The 13,148-nt window shown below is 49.5% G+C and overlaps 3 protein-coding genes across 3 annotated transcripts; all 3 read right to left on the reverse strand.

The window, feature by feature from the left end:
- Positions 1-1,342: 1,342 nt before the first annotated feature.
- Positions 1,343-4,562, reverse strand: ENH_00047890 (hypothetical protein, conserved; the record flags this gene model as incomplete). Its single annotated transcript, XM_013581054.1, has 7 exons — positions 1,343-1,465; positions 1,638-1,919; positions 2,110-2,454; positions 2,561-2,645; positions 2,743-2,852; positions 2,993-3,277; positions 3,456-4,562. 7 exons carry the CDS (start codon positions 4,560-4,562, stop codon positions 1,343-1,345), a joined length of 2,337 nt encoding a protein of 778 aa, XP_013436508.1.
- Positions 4,563-4,657: 95 nt separating this feature from the next.
- Positions 4,658-7,050, reverse strand: ENH_00047900 (hypothetical protein, conserved; the record flags this gene model as incomplete). Its single annotated transcript, XM_013581055.1, has 4 exons — positions 4,658-4,861; positions 5,307-5,463; positions 5,567-5,718; positions 6,169-7,050. 4 exons carry the CDS (start codon positions 7,048-7,050, stop codon positions 4,658-4,660), a joined length of 1,395 nt encoding a protein of 464 aa, XP_013436509.1.
- A 1,398-nt stretch (positions 7,051-8,448) lies between these two features.
- On the reverse strand, positions 8,449-10,303 carry ENH_00047910 (hypothetical protein, conserved; the record flags this gene model as incomplete). The annotated part of the gene is made up of 3 exons (XM_013581056.1): positions 8,449-9,009; positions 9,140-9,370; positions 9,569-10,303. The coding sequence occupies 3 exons, from the start codon at positions 10,301-10,303 to the stop codon at positions 8,449-8,451; spliced, it is 1,527 nt and encodes a 508-aa protein (XP_013436510.1).
- Positions 10,304-13,148: the final 2,845 nt, after the last annotated feature.

The raw sequence follows: 13,148 nt of genomic DNA on the forward strand, positions 1-13,148 counted from the left end.
TGCTAACGTACGCTGAATGCGTAGTCGGCCTTGAGCAACGCCTTCCTGTACTATTTTTTATGGTTTAGCCACTGCCATATGCCAAGAACTATCTGCAAAGATGCATAAGGCAGGGCCATTTTTAGACCGAAAGCCTGACAGGCAGAAGCGGAGAATTTGCCTAACCTGCACTATTAGTGCCTGGAGTTACCATCATACGTTTGTGGCGAGTAGCAACTTTGCGCCAAGTAGTAATATTTTAAGGGTTCTCTAGGAAAGCAGGAACCTCTTATACTGCATGCTTGTTTCATTCACATCAATTTCAACACCTGTGCCTGCTACGCTGAAAGATTCACCTCTACCGTAGCACTCTCAAGCAGCCTGGGTAAGAGAGCAAAGCGGAAACCTAATGGTAGTAGATGGCGAGCTTGTGTACGTGTTAAGAAGACACTGCATCATTTTGGGCACAAATAATTCATATAAACAAGTCAGATAACCCATGCGAATGCACAGATTGCTAAACGTCATCTAAGGGCAGCTTGCAACCGAACTGGAAATTATGCATGAGGAGAAGCAAGTGAGTCGAAGCGTTATCTAGTTTGGAGTCACGCTATATCGAGGATGTGATTCAAGAAGACAATAGCGGAATGAGGCTTTACGTGTGCAGAGAAGAAAATAACAGTTGTAGACTCACTCATCCGTGTGTCTACGAGCGATGCACGGGACAGAAGCGCTTGAGAAGCTGACCACTAGTTTCTCCGCAGAGTCATTGATATCAGTGGCTCCTTTCGGCGATGAATGCCTTACTTAGGCTTGCCAAGCAGCTGTGCGTTTTTCTAAAGAGGTTTTTTTAGGATACCTCCAGAGAGCTAGCTCTACTTAATCACATTGGCATCCCGGCAGGTTCCAGCACACTATGGACCAAGAGTTTCCTCTTTGGAAGACTCGTTATATTTACTTGTTCAGTTTTGAGCTCTACATGGCGGCAAGTTGGAGAAATCGGGGACAGATAGAGATAGCACTATTTTCGCTCTACAGATTCACTCCACACCGGGATATCACCATCACGAGGCTTCGAACTTGAAGGAGAGATACTGTTCTGAAATACTCACTTCATGCTTTTCCTTAGACACCGGGCTCCAGCTCTTATACGCCATGTTAATTCGGCACATTCTTCTCATGAGACCTTCATGTGGTGAGGCCAATGTTCGAACTCAATTCGAGCAGTAATTGAGCCTTTTTTGCAAATGTGAGTGTCTCTCCGTAGAGCAAAACTGAATGTGTAAGCAACTCTTACTGAAGGCTGATCTCCAGCCACTGATTCGGCTTCCTGCACAGTAGTGCACAGTTCTGCCTGGTAGGTTTAGGCAGCTAAGGGCTGACGATCAGCTGGATGGTGCTGAAGTTGCTGCAGCTTCAACAACTTCCGGCCAAGCGCTTTATATCTTTCGGGATAGAGACAGCTGGATTCCGCTGTTTGTATCTCCTGCAAAAGGTGGCATAATTAAGCTTAAGAAACTATCTCAAGCGTGACGGCCGACGCAATTCAACCAGAGGCGTGTTAGACTTCCTCAAGAAGCTGCCTGCAGAATTAGCATTTTTCACGTTTTCCAATACGATAAACTTGTCTGAAAACTCACGAAAACGCCACTGCTTACCTCTAGAAGAAGAGGTTCCAGCTCTTCCGCGCCCGCTAAAAGAGCTGCTTCTGCTGCACTTGCTAGAGCTGCACTCCGGTCATCTAAGCAGATGCATAGGCGCCGGCAAATTTCGATGGCGCTAGACCTATGAATGAGGAAGGGGCGCTGTTCTAATAATGCCTCTAAAGCAGTGGCAGCAGCAAGGCGAACGTCGTCACGAGCATCATCAAGCCGCTGCTGCAGAGGATTTGCAATAGTTGACGCGAGTTGTCGCAGAGCCTCGTGTTGTTCCTTGTCCCCCTGCACAACAACAAAAAATATGATCAGTCGTAGTTTAGTGGTGTAATGCAAAAGAGCAGTCGCTGTGTGAATTCTTAAAGGCTTGCGGTCACAGCATTAGAAGATGGCGTTTTCAGAGATAGTGTTCTCAACAATGTAAAAAGGGGGGTAAGCGACTTGAGCGATTTAAGTCGAAACTGAGCAAACTCACGTGGAGGTCCAAGAACAACTGACGCACTACACCAACTGCAACCGAGCGTACGTCAGCATTCCAGTCATCATCCATACAAGAGACCAACAAGGGCGAAAGCAGAGACACTGCCGCCATGACTTGCCTAACGTGAGGTAGTTCTTGTGAAGCTGCATTATTCTGCTGTGTGCTTTCATTAGATTGTCCGTTCTGCCTTTGAGCTCCATCAACAGCTTCAACTTCACTGAGATACCCGTCTTCTAATTTCTTTATTGTTCTGTCACCATTCCTGTGAGCTTCGGATATATCAGGTGTAGTTTCTGCTGAGAGAGTAGGGATTATTCGTGAAACGCATAGCAAAGCTACCTGAGCAACTTACCATACCACAACCAGCCCTGTGTGTGCATTTGTCCCAGCCATTGACACAGGTATGTGATTGGTTCTGCTACTGAATATTTGTGTGCGCATCTACCTTCCGCAGCTTCGCATTGGCTTCCCCGGGCCGCCAGCGGAGATTTGGAACAAGGACATGCTCAAGTACCCAGCTCCCGTACGGCCTGAAGAAACGCACGCTTGGCATGGAATTACACGATGAGTTAAGTGAAGCCAAAGGCAAAAGAGCTTCTCAGGCCAGGGCAGCTGAAAGCAGCTTACCGTGCATGCGGTATGAAGAACGGGAGAGAAAACAGCGCTAGGCAGGCTAGGAGGACGTCGCCTCGCACTGCAGCTGTTGCTTCCTGAATATTGCTTTGTCTCCGTAGTATCTACATCAACAGCGTGAAAGCATAGATCTTAGTATCTACATCAGCAGCTTGAAAGCATAGATCAAGCTGTCGTCTCGATAAAGCAAAGTGCCTCGGTGAAGAGAATGCCATAGACGTCGTATGCATCGTCACTCTCGTACCTTGACTAGGCGTTCTACTTTGAAGCATGTAGAGCTAAACGATGTCTGTTCAGCATCTGCTGCTTCCTGAGCCCCATGAAGTGCGCGAAGCAACAGCAGCCTCCGTGGATCACTGGCAGTCCAAGGAGTTTGCAAATCGTCACCAGAATCTGCTATAGCAATAGCATGATCACCACATTTGCAGTTGGCACTGTCACTTTCCAATTCGTTCCGCGCGAACTCGTCAAGGAATTCAAGATACAGGGCCAGGGGTCTTTTGCCAGTACACTGGCAGACTCGTGCCACCTGCCAAGAAACGCCACAGTGTGACATGAGCACTATAGTGCCTCATAGAATGAAGAGTTACATTCACGGTGCACTCGGCAAAGGATACTACACGTTAAAATCGCAGTTTTATCTCGACACTAAGACTGATGCTGTTGTGTCCTTGAAAGAAGATCCTGGAGTGGGAAAGGCGCTATACCACAGCTTTCGCAATTTCCTGGTTACTCCGAGGGTCGATCTGCTGCAGCAAAGCTGCTGCGAACAGATTTCTGGCCTCTAGCTGGCAGAGACTTCCTGCTGCGCGTAGCAGCTGCAGCAGAGGAGCAGCTAAGAAGGGCGTTACTTTGTCACTGTCATCATCCACTGCTGTTGTTGCTGCTGCTCTGTTAGGAGCTTTGCCGCTCTTGGTGCCTTGCACGTGCTCTATGACCCGCACCAGCAGCCAAACTTCTTCTTTGCATAGTCCGTACACCCCGCAGAAAGCGCTTGTCGCATCTCCCTGGTGATTCTGTCGCGGCTGATTCTGCTGCATATAATGTGGCTTTAACCCCCGCAGGAGGCGTGCTAGCAGTAGCAGAGCCTGTTTCCTTGCTTCGAACGAACACACGGACGAGGTTCCAGAAGCAGCTGGCTTTGTCAGCTTCTGTTTCCCGCGTAGCCGCTTTTCTGAATGTAAAACTGTATCCACTACGTACTTATAACCTCCATCAAATCTTCCTAGAAACGCTTTTTCAGCTTGCATCTCATCAAGCGGCCTGGTGGCTCGTTGGTCTGCCACAATATCCATTGTTGCAGCAGTCAGTGCATCTTGTTTTCTGCTTATGTACACTTGTACGTCTTGTTGTAGGCCCAAATGAGTAGCAATTATAGGCAGCCAACAGCAAGGTGGGACCAGCAGCGCCACCTTCCCTGTGCACTGCAGAACAAGCTCGACCGCTTCAAGCGAGCAACAAAGAGAGCTGCAAGCTCCCAGCTCTTGCAGACCTCCACGGTGCCACTCTTCTGTTGTGTGGTTGCCGCTTGACACGTCTGAGTCTTGGTTTCTGAGCTCCCTCAGTACGGCGTGCTGTACAAGCAGCAGCAGGGGAGAGCACTGTTCCTGCTGCTGCTGTCGCCCCTGTTGGCCAAGTGAAAGTTTCCCTTCGGCTGCAACGCAGGTTCCATAAAGCTGCAGAAGCATGTGTGGCAGCTCCTGCAGCAACTGAAAGCCGCTTATAGGCAGTAGAGCAGCAAGAGACCTCAAGGAGGCAAGTCGCTCATTGGCTGACCAGCTTGTTAGGCGCGGTAGCAGCTGCAAAACGAGCATGAGTCAAAACATATCTGAGAAATTCCAAACGAGTGGTAATTGAACTAACAACCAACATTAACACCAGTAAGCGAAAAGGTACGGAGTGAGGACCCTCAACCGAACGTCCCATGCAGCACGTGCAAACGCATCGCATTGCCTACATCAGCCATCAACTCCTTCAAGTGTAGCCCAGCCAATTCCGTCACCATTTCTGTAGGCTGCGTCACCGCTTCGTCACGTAGAAGGGTCCCAGCATCTGCAACGGAGGCGGCTGATATCGGGCCTAAAGCATTGCAAGGCTCTTCGTCGTCCTCTTCCTACGGCAGTAGGGGACATCAGAAGCCCTATCTAAAGTATTCGAGCAGCAGGGAGAGTATGAGAACTTTTGTCAAAAGACTCTGCGAGCACTGCAGAATTCTCTATATTGAGGAATCAAATATTCAGAACGTGCAGTGCACTGTGAGGCGAGTGAACGGAAGAGGTGCACCTCTGAAGAGTCTTCATTGCTGTTTGTATCGCTACTGGAAGTTTCTGGGTGTTCGTTGCATAGACTCTGCTGCAGTGATTTCTTTTGCTTGTGTCTCCATTGCCGTTTCTGTTGTCTCCTTCGAAATAGGAGGGTGCACCGAGGAGCAACACTCTGCAGCGTCCACATGCCTGAAATTGTGCCCAGTAGTATAAGGATACGAAGGTTTCTACTGGGCCTCTCAAAATTCCTGATGACCAGTGAAGACATTCTCTAGTAAGAAAGTTCAGCCTCACAAGTAGTGCTTTCTCAGCTTCTGCTGCCACTTCTTGGTTGGTGTCCCCCATCAAAAGCAACACAAGTTGCAGCAGCTGTGGCAGCACTTTCGGTCTCAGTAAAACCCGCGGAGACATTTGCTGCAGCAGGCGCTTCAACATTCGCCCCATTCGAACCCTGCAATAGCAGGTGCAGAAACAGTGGTATGCAACTGTGCTCACAAATCAGACACGTCCTCAGGGTTGTTACGAACGCTACAGCGAGTACGTTCAACGCCTACTTATTCTGTACTGCTGCTTCCTGCAGCAAAAGGGGCCTAATTGCCGCAGCTGCTGAGCATATGTGGCTCGCAGCACGAGAACCGGCATCCTCGGCTACAGCTGCAGGGGATGAAATAGCTCCTAGCAAGGCATCATAGGCTTCGGTTGCTTGCTGCGAGGCAGACACACCAGCATACGGCGCTCTTAATGAGCACAACGCTTTCTCCGAGCACTTCAAGCGACGTTCGCTGCCTTGTTATTGTTCTTATTTCGATGTTTGTAGCCAGCATCTTCTCTAACTACGATTAGTCGTGAGGTTCTTCTCGACCAAGGAGTCATAAGAAGTTCCCCGTTTAACTTGCTGATTGAAAAGTTTGTCATGATTCGAACATGCGCATTACATTACTCCGTACCCATCTCACAGCCCTCTGTGGTCTGGCAAGGCAACTGAGAAGCCGCTCCAGCAGCGGCTTGCTGCTCTGCAGGCAGGTTGCTAACAGAACAGCATATCGGGCGTGTTGACAAGGGCTTGCTCCGCTGGCGTCAAAGCAGAACACCACTGCAGCAACAAGAGAAGAAAGCGATTGTAAAGAAAAGCATGCCATTCATTGTGGCGCCTCACCTGTAAAAGTACTGATGCTCGTACTTTCTGGCATACTGCAGCTAGAAGCCTGCAAGCCTCGACGGCATTGGTCGGCCTTTGGTCTCGTAAAGCACCCGCAACTGCCGCCAGCAAACTGTCTGCGAAATCTGTTGCGTTCCAACCATCTGAATTCTTCATGATTAGTTGCTCTTGTGGCTCAGGGTTCTGCGCGTTGCTCTCTGGCACAGGAAGGTCTGTCGCATAGTCTACCAACAGGTCCTGTAAGAACTTCATGACTGTGAAACGTAGCTCTTCGCTCGTTTCTGCTTGACCTGAGGCTTCTTTAAGCCTATCTGATAAAACTAGAACTAATGGTTTTGCCGCTTCTGTGTTAGTAGGTCCGGAGCTGCTGCTATGACACCTGCCATCTTTAGTGTTGTAACAGGTTCCACTCGCCGCGCAGTCAGTGTAGTCCAATCCCTTCAATTGATTTTTGATGCTACACCTCCTTATGCCCGTGCATATTGCTATTACTTCCTCCCTTGACAGAAACATTTTCACTACAAGCTGGAGGAGCTGTAATGCAGCCTCTCGACTAGACTCAGACTCCCCATCAGCGCATAGCCCAGCCACTAATGAGTATATATTGGACAAAAATGCTTCAGCAAAGCAGCAACTCGCATTGTTCTTTTTGTTTAAGGCTGCCTTGTCCCTCACATCCGCTGTAACAACGTTACCACCTTCCGGCGCTCGTTTTGCAGCTTCCTCCGTGTACGTGAAGAGAATGGAATTGATCCCTTGGAGCCGAATGGCCCTATTAGCGTCGCTAAGTCTGTTCAAATTTCTTCGCAACTGCTGCATTAGCTGCGGTTGCAGATGGTCTTGTGGCAGAGTTGGCGGAGCCATGTGTGGCATTGGCATCGCTTCAGGATACGATGTTCAGCGGCGCGCCCGGTTAAGCCCCCAGAAGACAAATAAAACCAGGCTAAGTGGCGCTATGAAGAAAATTCTAGAAGTTAGGGCAAACCCCTATGCTGAAGAATACCGGCCTGGCAGCGGGGTCGTGGAGCAGCGGTGTCCCCCTTTCGTGTCTCCGATTTGTGGTGCTGTTTACCCGAGTTCACATGAACCACCTTAGAACAGCCAAAACATTACTTTGAAGTAAATTTCTTCAGCGCAAAGAATTCGTTGGGCTGTATTTCAGCCAGAAGCTTCGTAGATATAGACACGAGGGTTGCCAGTGACCCTGTTGGTGTGCCACCAACAGGCCTAGCAGTGCTTCAGCCCCTAGCCTGAAGTCCCTTGTTCATGCTACAAGCTTTTAAAACAAGGTCGAAAAATAAAACATTTCAAATGCGTGTTCGACCCAGTCATACAAGCGAGAGGCTTGCCTTTCCCGCTGTGGAGTCCGCAGAGCTGGCCGAAACCATTGTGCGATCAGTACTGTTTCCTTCTCTTCTGCATCCTGTTTTACCCTCGCAGTAGAGAAGAACAATACGAGCAATTGTCTTGCCCACCGTAAGTCACCCTACACGTACAACTTCGTGTATGCAGTAGGCGTCTAGGGCTGTGTGCAGGATTTCTACGGTGCACCGTAGTCGTAACAGTGGCAGCGTTTGTATCAGGCTGTGTTTTCTAGTAGTGATACCAATGCGGCGTGTCTCAGGCTAGGGGTTGAAGTACTGCTAGGCCTGTTGGTGGCACACCAGCAGGGTCACTGGCAACCCATATGGGAGCTCAAGCAATGCCTCATGGAGGGCGGCTGGTTGGCTGCGGCTTGCGCTATCGCATATGCTTGGCAGACAATAATAGGGAGTATACGTTCCTTAATATTTGTGCCAAAAGCATAGTTCCCCATAGAATGGTAGTTAACCACAGCACCGCAGCCCTCTTGAATGAAGCGACAGAATTCCATGGCGAAAAGAATCATCAGTGGTTGCATCGGATTGCAACTCCATGTAAAACACAGGGACAGAAACGATGCCAGCGTAAACAGCAGATGTGCACTATTGGAAAACAGTTTTTGATGAACGTAGGTGCGCAAAAGATCAAGCAGTGAAAGCGGCACCAATGTGCTGGCTTTTCTCCACGCGCAAAGCGCTGGTTTTATTGCGGAATGGCTTCGTGAAATAGCAGCGCTTTCATCCTTTTGTAGGTTAGCTTTTCATCTGGAGCAATGAGTAGTCAAATGAGACCCGTTTGGATTGCTTGAGATGTGTGGCCCCTTCGAATGCAAGCATACAGCTGTCCCACAGTGTGGCCTTAATGTTCGCTTCCACAGGATTGTCGCTGTTTTGACGGGCGCAGCCAGCAATTTGATTACCAAAAAATCTGTGTTCGAGGACTCGCTATGGAGCTATCGTCCTTTTGTTCGCTATGTGGTTCACTCAGGCTACTTTGACGTCGCAGCCTTCTTCTAGCCATTTCCAATATGCTCCAGTCTGTACCAGCTGCCTTTGCCGCTGCAATGCTGTCCTCAGCGAAACGCTCCACCATTAGGTCTACCTCACGTAACTTTTCGTTTGCCTTCATGTCTTCTGCCAGACTAAGTTCTCGTTGCTGTCTCCTTAATTGTTCCTTCTCTTGTGCTTGACGCTCTTGTTCGTGTCTCACTTTCAAGCGGTTTCTGCGCTGCTCTTGATATTCCCGCTCCTCTTTCTCCTGGGCCATGGCTGCAGCCTTGCGAAGCGATTCCACGTATGCTGCATCCTCCTTTTCCTTTTGCCTTTTTTCCTGACGTTTTGCCTCGATCTGCTCCTCTGAACTTTTCATCAGATGCCGCAGCGACGCTGCCTTCTTGTGCTGCTTCGCCTCTTCTGCCTGCCTTACCTGGGCCATCCACTGCTCGCACTGAATCTCTAGACGCCGAGCTTCCTCTGCCTGAACAGGACAATAAGTCGCGAAAGAAACTCGGAAATCGGACACTCTTAAACAAATTATGTTACATGCATGAAGATATCACTGCGTGACACACCGGATTTCAAAGCATGGAGGCATATGAGATGAATACCTGGGTAGCTGCAATCACCGCCGCTCCTTGAGCTGTGAGCCGTTCGCTCCTTTCCAACGCCCAAGCCCTGACCTCCTCTTGTCTCTTTCGTATCGCTTCCTCTCTTTCCCGAAGCCTCGCTGCGCAAGCGAAGGCTGCTGCCTCTTCGGCTTTCTGCTGCATCTCTGCTGCCCTGCGTCTTTCTTGAAGTTCTTCATTCTCCTTCACCAGTTCCCTGTAGAGCCGCCGAGACTGAAAAAGTACCACCATCAAGCGCATCTCTCGACACAGATGGGAGGGCAAGCAATAGCTCTACCGAATACAACAAATGGATGCCAGTGCACGCATCAAAGTATATAGCAGTTTTTTTCGTTAAAAGGCACTTGCAATGCCTGGAAGTCTTGGTAGTGTGGAGGAATTGCGTGAGGAAGCACCCAGGTCGCTCAATACCTCCTCTCGCTTTGCCTTTTCTGTCTCATATTCTGCTTGTTGAAGTTCTTGTAGGCACTTTTTGCTTGTTTCAGCTTCAGTGGCTGCTTTCATAATCTCCTGCTCTTTCTGTTTCTCTCTCTCTTGAATCTGTTGTTTAAGAGTGGCCCGTGCAAGCATTACTTTCGCCTGCTGTTTTTCCTTGTCACGCGCCTCTCTCTGCCTCAGGCGCTCCTCCAGTATCTTCTGCTCCTCGAGTAAGTCAAACTGGCGCATTTTTTCTAGATTATTCTTTTGGTTCAGCCACTCTTGCTGTTCTCGTAGCCCGGCGATTGTATCCGCTATCATCTGTGCGCGAAGAAAAGTTCTAAACTTCTCATCCCTTTGCATGATCGCGATTTTGGCCCTCTGAATTTCTTCTTCTTCCTGCAGTTGCCGTTGTCTCTCTTCCTCCTGATTTTGCGCTAGCAATTCCTGCTCGCGCCGTTGCTCCTGCAGCCGCTGCTCAGCCAACTTTCGTTCCCGTGCATTCTGGAGCAGATTATGCCATTTTGAGACCCGTTCTGCAGCTTCTTTCTGTTTTTGTTTCATTTTTTGCATCTCGATTTCCTTCTGATGATCTACATCGGTTGGCAGTCCCGCAGCGACCGCCTTTATCTGCTCGAGCTCACCATGCAGAAGGGTCACTCCACGGGAACATTTCGGGGGAAAGCTCCCTAGCGGGCTAATTCCCCCACGGAAACTAGCACCTGCCATTGAGGGTTTGAAACTGTGGTGGCATAAGGTTCAATATTTCAGTTTGAGCGCAGAGGCCGAAGGCAAGCCCCTGAGATTGAAAGGCAGCCCACACGTTCAAACGGAAGAACTCTGATTTGTGAAAAACAAGCCAAATTTTTGTCAGTCTCCAATTATTTCTTTTTTTCACGTAAATGCTGCGGTCTGCAACATGCAACGGTGTTACGGGGTCCGCACTGAAATGAGAGCAGTGTATGAATGCACTGAAATGGGGGCAGCATCAGTTCCTTTTTGTCCGTTATTCCGGCTATTATGGTCCCAAAATTGTATGTTTCAGGTTTTCCAGTAAACTCTCATCTATTTAAAGAATATTTCAATAGTTACTTCACCAGGAGGGGACTTTGAGGTCAAGATCTCACGCCGGGCCTGTGGTAGTTGGACCATCACAGCCCCAGAGGCACATCGTTAACTTGGCTGGTGGCCACTGCCGAAAAGAAGTCAGCCTTCTTTTCTGAGCTTCCAGCTTTGCTTTTTATATTATTTATTACCCTTAACAGCAGAAAGTGAAAGGTGAAGTGGTCGGACTGCAGTAGATGTGCAGCTGACGGCCTGATTTGTAGAGCTGTCTCGTCAAGTATTTAGGCCCGTAAATCCTGCATATTCAGTCTATGGAATCTGTAATGCGCTGCCTTCTTGATATATCGCTCCCACTATCGTCAACCCGCTGCGCTGTTTGGCGGGATGAATGGCTACTTCTCGGGAGCGACTGCGGAGCCCTAAAAGCTCTGCAAGCCACACAAATTTCCACCTCTCCCAATGCACAAAGCTCCAGAAATTTTGATCATGTTCATCAACAAGATGGGGGCACATACCACATCCAATGTCACAATGGGCATGCTGTAAGTTCAAGACCTCAGTTTACAGAGGCCGGCAGGGCATAGCTGTAAAGAGTTCAGTGCCGCTTTCCAACTTATGTTGATGTGCACCATATTTTTCCTGTCATGCGTTCGTTGCTTCAGGGTCCCGTGTGCTGCGTGTGTGCAGACGTCACAAATGGCCTTTTAGCAACGGCAGATGCAGCTGGGAACGTATGTGTTTGGGAAGAAACTAGGGAAGACTGGCACCAGCGCTCCACATTTTACCTTGGGTGCTCTGGAGAGTTAGTGGGCATTCAGTGGGTTCACCCCTCCAAATCTCCATCGCAGGTGTCACTCTGCGGATTACATGGTGACGGTCGTCTGCTCAGTGTAACAGCTGATGGATTGCGCCTCTGGTCACGCGATCTCCGGAAGTCCTGCTCTTGTTTCGCTGCTCTTTTCAATGGCACCGGGTTTATCATAGCAACGAGCGAAGGGGAATTACAACTGCATGACTCGAGGGGAATTTACATGCGAAAGATAACTCCAAGGACGGAGGCCACTAAGCGAGAGCGCATCACGGGTTAGCCGGTCATTTCGTAGTCCTCTAAGAGTCCTTTCATAGAGTTTCATGCTACCTGTAATAGCAGGAGGCTGTTTCTTTTGCGATTCCTGCAGCTGTTGCCTGGCAACCAGGGTCTTGGGCCGTTCGGCCTGTTCTAGTTTGTTACTCAAGTGGGCACGCCCTGCTGCTGTCCGCTGACGAAGAAGCGTCCTTTCATAACCTAGACACAGGGCTTTCATCGTGTGCAGCTGCCGAGTGGAACCCTTCAGGGACAGTCGCAGCACTATTTGGCCTTCCTGTTTCACAAGTATCATCTTCCCGAAGTTCTTTTCTCGGGGGAAGGCAAAATGCTGGAGCCAAGTCACTCCAAAATGGCGCAGTTGCTGGAACTCTTCTTGTTCTATTCCATGCATGCGGAGAAGTTGCAGCTTCTCTTAATTTGGGGGACTCTGAGCCCCGGGCATTGGCATGGGCTATCAGTGGAGAACAGCTTGCAGCAGCCGCGGAAAAATCTATTTTCATACTATCGCTGCGCCGCCATAGCTTGTGTTGCGCCTACGGGGAGAACACAGTAGCAGCGGCGGGCACATTCTGTCCCGACCAGCAGGCAACTGAAGTCTCCTTCATGCGCAATCATGGTAGCTGCCGCATTGTTCGACGTTTTCGAGGACCTCGCTTTCTTGTTTCCGGAAAAGCGTTCTGTGCCGTTGTGCCACACGTTACAGCAGCGCTGCCGCCAACATTTCTATGGCAAGATGACCGGTGTGGCGCCTTGCATCAGCTGCAACACCAGGATGGGCCTCATCGTCTACCCGACACAAGCAGTGCTTATACGGCACCGACAGCAATGGCGAAACCACAGCGAGAAAGTCGGTCAGAAGGCTTTCCTGTAGAACTCTGTGATTCTATGGGCAACACAGTGGAGACTATGTTTTCTCCTGTCGGCCCCAGACACGCAGTCCTGCTCCCCGAATGGCTAGTTGTTTCTGACAGCTCACAGAATCTATGGATCCATCACCTAACTCATGGTGGCAAGAGCAACGGCACAGCAGTTTCCTCGAGCTTAGTGACAAATCTAAATTCATTCAAAGAGGTATTGCCGATCGAGACAAGCAGCGAACAAATTTGTTCACTGAGTGGATGTGGCACATGCCTTCTTGTGGCTCGGACTGGGGGCCAGTTGCTTCGTCTGACACTTTCAACAGAGAAGCCTCAGCTCCAGCTGGAAGCCTTTGGCACTGCACCAAGTCCCCTGAAGTCTATGAAACTAAATAACGATGCGACGGCACTTGCAGGGATGGACATGCATGGGTGCCTTCATATTTTGAAAGTAACAGCTTCCAAGGAGCAAACAGGCAAGCTCTACTTGAGCACAGAGTGATCACGTCTAGACTGTGTGTTGTTGCCCCTGAGTTAAAGGGGTGCTTTGTAAAGTTAGCTCGGG

Source organism: Eimeria necatrix, genomic scaffold (assembly GCF_000499385.1).
Source record: "Eimeria necatrix Houghton genomic scaffold, Enh_scaff36, whole genome shotgun sequence".
NCBI classification, from domain to species: domain Eukaryota; phylum Apicomplexa; class Conoidasida; order Eucoccidiorida; family Eimeriidae; genus Eimeria; species Eimeria necatrix.